Source organism: Taeniopygia guttata, chromosome 8 (assembly GCF_048771995.1).
Source record: "Taeniopygia guttata chromosome 8, bTaeGut7.mat, whole genome shotgun sequence".
Classification (NCBI taxonomy): domain Eukaryota; kingdom Metazoa; phylum Chordata; class Aves; order Passeriformes; family Estrildidae; genus Taeniopygia; species Taeniopygia guttata.
In genome coordinates, this window is record NC_133033.1 from 14,090,841 (window position 1) to 14,095,683 (window position 4,843).

At 49.3% G+C, this 4,843-nt stretch overlaps 1 protein-coding gene across 1 annotated transcript in view; it reads right to left on the reverse strand.

Annotated features, from left to right (window-relative positions):
* The window catches only part of LOC100219379 (vitellogenin-2), a 22,793-nt gene extending 21,301 nt beyond the window's left edge, over positions 1-1,492 (reverse strand). The window contains exons 1-3 of the mRNA XM_072932526.1: positions 1,453-1,492; positions 1,079-1,099; positions 730-881 (exon numbers count right to left, since the gene is read on the reverse strand). Of these exons, the coding sequence (XP_072788627.1) occupies positions 730-881; positions 1,079-1,099; positions 1,453-1,492 (213 nt within the window). The remainder of the gene's footprint in view (positions 1-729; positions 882-1,078; positions 1,100-1,452) is intronic.
* Between the last annotated feature and the right edge of the window lie 3,351 nt (positions 1,493-4,843).

Genomic DNA, 4,843 nt, shown 5'->3' on the forward strand with positions numbered 1-4,843 from the left:
TGCTTCTAGATCTGATATCATTATGATAAACAGAGGCACTACCATTAGAATTCTCACACATGAATTAATGCCTATTTGAAGAATATCAGAAGGGGGGGATAATGTACACAGTTGGGTCTTTCTCATGTAGTATCTGAATTCCAGTGCTGAGCTTTTTTAGACTATGGACCAGGTTAAAAAACATGGATATTTCATTCTAGAATGCTCATGCTCATACTCAAGCTTAGTGTTACCTTAGTAAAACTATGTTAAGGATGTTTCTTTAAAGCAGCTGCCAGCCGTATTTTTGTATGGAGGTGAATCTAAGGCAGCTTTCAAAGGGGGCTCACATACTGATGGCAGCAGAGCTGGAGCAGCTCCAGCTCCTTCCTGCAGAGGAGCAGGCTGTGAGTAAGCCTGTGGTGCTCTCTGGAGGTCCCTGCCAGTAACCAAGGCGTTCTGGATGCAGCTGCAGACCCTTCAGCAGTGCCCTCAGCTCTCCCCATCATGCCTTGGTGTGCAGAGCTCAGTGCCCATGTCCACACCTCTGCTCTTGCTGGGGAATCATCACTGCCTGAGGGAAGCTGCTGGAGCTTGGAGGGCCATCTCAGCAGTGGGTAGGGCCCATAGCTTTTGTGGGAGCTCTATGTCTTTTTGTCACTTATTTTGTCAGCCTGAAGGAATGAAGGAAGCATCTTTAGCTACATGATATTGGTGTGTGGGTGGGTTCCTGTGGCCATGGAGATTTACCTGCAGGAGGTGGTCACTGTGAGACACACGGCTGATCTCCACCTTGCTGGCCAGCCTCACCCCTGCCATGGCCAGGCTTCTGTCAGGGAGCCCATGCATAATGAGACTCTCATAGCTATACAGGTAGGTCTTGCCCATATGAAAAACAGGCTCTGTTAGGAAAAAAAAATATAACAGAAACACTTCCTTGGCTATGATTGTTGTGATGTTACTTGAACCAGCCCAGCAAAGAAAGGTGAAGCTGCCACTGCCAAAAACCAGGTGCACGCAGTGGGCAAGGCAAGGCAGTAAGGGAAGACACCAAGGGAAGGCAGCAAGGGAGCTGCTGCCTGGCAGGGGAGACACTTACCAAGGTCCTGCTTCTGGCCCTCTGTGAGGAAGGAAAGAGAAGTGTTCATGAAAAAAAAAAACATTTCTGTAGATCCTTTAATGTATTATTCATTAAGTCAGTGTGCTAATGGTTGGCAAACCACCAGTAATGGGGCTCAACCCACACCCCCAGGACACCAAGCCCATGCCAGTCCTGCTCACTAGCTGCTGCTTTCTTGGCTTTTCTCCTGCTGCTGAGCTTAGCACAGAAATTTAAAAATTTACAGCTGAAGCTATAGAAGGGCTTCAGCAAATGAAGCTGTAAATATCCCTGAAAAGCCCCAAGGAGATGCAATTTGCTCAGGATCACAGTGGCTGTCACAGCTCAGCAGTGATGGTAAAGCTTCAACTTACCCGTGAGGGCGAACACCAGGGCCAGGATGAGTCCCTTCATGCTAAAAGTGACTGATGTCCACAGGGGGAAATCTGTGGCTTTTATAGAAGAATTATTAACAGGCACAGTGAATTTTGTTGAGTTATCAACTTCTTATCAACCACCCAACAAACCCTTTGAGGGAGAGGAGGTGGGGGTCAGGGCAATGGATATTTTTGCTGAACCAAAACCATCACAAGTTCTGTTGTTCTCACTTCATCGACTGAATGCCTTGAAAGGACCTTTAGAAACAACTACTTAAAAGTATTAAAACATAGTTAAAGCCAAAATTTATTAATATTAAAACTACTAATTATCTGTACTCCCTGAAAGCACCTGGTGCTATTGCAGTCTGTGCTGACTTTGTTTGGGTTATCCTGACCTGACCATAAGACACACAGCTTATCTAACTGATAGTGCCCCAGCAGGATTGTGCAAAACCCCAGGCAGCTCTCCTGTGACACCATGCCCACCCCTGCCCTGCTGTGAGTGGGACAGGCTGTCAGCACAGTGCTGCTTTCTGGGGACAGGGACTTCACCCAGTAACACAAACCTCCCGTCATTGTCACAAGGGCTGTGGCTAAATGCTGCTGACGTCCACACTTCCCTCACCTGCCTTCTCTCCCAGGGCTGATGTGCCAGCCCCTTTCACTGGTGTGTTTAGCCACAGAGAGGTGTTGCTGAGGGATGCCTGGCAAGGGGGACGGGGTGAGGCTGACAGGTGTTACAGATCAAACCTCTTGGTTTAACAAAGGTGCACAATGTGCAGACTACCCAAACTCTTCACATCACACAACAAGGGGTGACATCTTCACCCCATGATGGAGCCTCTCTCTCTCATCAGCAGGCATTTTCCCTGTCCCTCTCTAGGCAAACCCACAGATCTCTCAGGCTACTCTGGGCTCCAGGGTTTGGCTTTGTTCCTGGGCTCACCTGTTCCCTCCAGTCAGGTCATGGGGCTGCTCCATCAGGAATCAGCACAGGGCAAGGGGGTTCATTTTGGCACTGTGTGGCCACTGCTTCACTGCCAACCTTCTCCTCTGTGGATGGGAACCAAAGCTGCTGCTGCCCACCTAACTGTGGGAAGGGACTGGATTCATTTTCTCACTAGAGAGTTCTGTCATGTCTTTGGAGATTTGATAAATGTACTTAAAGGATTTGAGCATACAGCTATTGGCCACTGGTACTCAAGGCTCAAAAGCTATTATGGCATAACTATATGCAGCTGCACAGGTTTGGGTTTAAAAAAAAACCATCTTGCAGGCAGCAAGGACTTGAGGTCAGTGGCAATACAAGTAGAGAGCTGCTGTGATGGCAATATTAAATGTAACAAGGCTTGTAGTCTCAAAATTATAACACTGTATCACTGAAACATCCCACTAGTACAGTGACTTCTCAAAATAAAGGTCAAACAACATTCCTCCAAATAAGGGTCCTCACTGGGAGCTGTACAGGCTGCACCCAGCTGCAAGGGCAGAGTCTCCCCAAAACCACCAGCATGCAGACTGGGGACGCAGAATCTTGTCCCCATCCCACCCCACCTCTCCCTTTGGGCAGCAGATGCTGCATCCCCAGTCACCCCAGCCCTGCTGCTGCCATGGGCACATCTGTTCTTCTGCTTTAAGGGGCACCTAAACCTGCTGGTAAGGGCTTTGTCTCTAGTGACTTCTCTATAAAACTGAAACCTCTCCTTTTCTAGGTCACTTCTTCAGTACCTCAAGAACAATTTCAACTCCCAGTCTTTGCCCCCATATATTCACAGCCCTTTTACACTAGTATTACTCAGAGGATATAACCTGAATAAAAAAGAGAGGGAAAAAAAAAAAAAACAAAAAACTAAGAAAACTGTGAGTGTGACAGTTTTGCTGAGCCCATTTCCCTCGATCTGTGCTCAGCTGCCTCCACAGTGGCAGTGGTGGAGAGGAGCAGAGGCTGCCTGGGGCTCCACCCAGGCCCTCATGAGGGGGACACCTCCAGCCACACGGCCTGCAGTCCCACGAGTGCTCTGCCTGCCTTGGTGCTTGGGTGATGCTCACCCAGGGTCTCCTGCCAGGGTGGCACTGCCGGGGTTCAGCACACCGGGATGCTGAGGCTGCTAGAAAACAATTCCTCCAAAACTGTGTTCCAGCCTTGGCACGTTGGGAAGAGAAGAGCTCCGTGGGCTGCCCCAACCGGAGCTGGAAATCTGTGCCAGCATTGCCCATAGGGGCCACATAAAGCCCTGGATTCTGCTGGATTCAGCCTGAGGGTTTCCTGAAGAGCCTGTGCTTTCCATCACTGCTCTGTGTGAGTTCCAGGCAAGCAGTGAACCCACCAGCTCATGGCTTTACTGCTGCTGCCAGCTCCCCATCATTCTACACTGCAGGTTACCATGGCAGCATTTAAACTGCATAGAATGGTATATTAGACTTTTCAAACATATTTCTTTTGGTACTAAGGACTTTATCTTTCTGAACCTTAAAACTGGCATCCAAACAAGAAAACTCAGGTATGTGCACCCGTTGAAGGTGCAAAAGCTGCTGGGGAGAGCAAAACACCACAATTTTTACAGAATGTTCTCAAGCATTTTCAAAATCCCATTCACCCAGTGTGCATACTCAGCCTGCAAGCACAGCCTTAAGGCAAGCAGAAACCAGCCTCCAGGTCTGCTGGAATGCTTTGGGTTCCACTGCTCGGGGCAGATGAGCTTGTCCCTGACCATGCCCACGCAGACCTGTGGTGGGGGGCAGGAGGCAGAGCCCACCTGGGGTGGTTGCAGCGATGACTCTTGCTGGGCACAGAGGTGGGGGCATCTCCCCCCAAAGTGCAGAGGTCTGGCTCAGCTTCAGAACCTTTGGCAGGTGCTGTGCTTGAGTAGCCCCACCCTGTTCTGCTTAAAGATACCAATTCACTGTAGCTTCTGCTACACCAGAAGCTTAATGTGTTCTTGGCTCCCTCAGAGCAGCCTTGCCCAGAACATGAGGCTCAGGTTTATTCCCTGAGCCTGCTGCTCCCTACAGCAGCACTGGCCCACCACAGAGCCCTGGCCAAACACCACAACTGTGTGGCTGCTGCACAGGGTGCAGCATCACATTTTCTGATTCACATTTCAGGAACTGAAGGTGATCATTTTCTGCTGCAGGTGCACAGGATCCCAGCACCAGGGAAGGAAGCACTGAGGGTACAAGTAGGAGTAGTACCACAGCTACCCAACCCAATTCCCAGTGTAACCCTGGTGCATAGAAGAGGGCCACAAACTCAAGAAGTCTACAAAATGGGGGATAAGGAAAACCTATGCAGACCTTCTCTTTCCACCACCGAGTAAGGAAGCCTTCACAATTTTTTCCATGCATGGATTTATTATGAAATCAGATATTTATGGGCAATCATAAC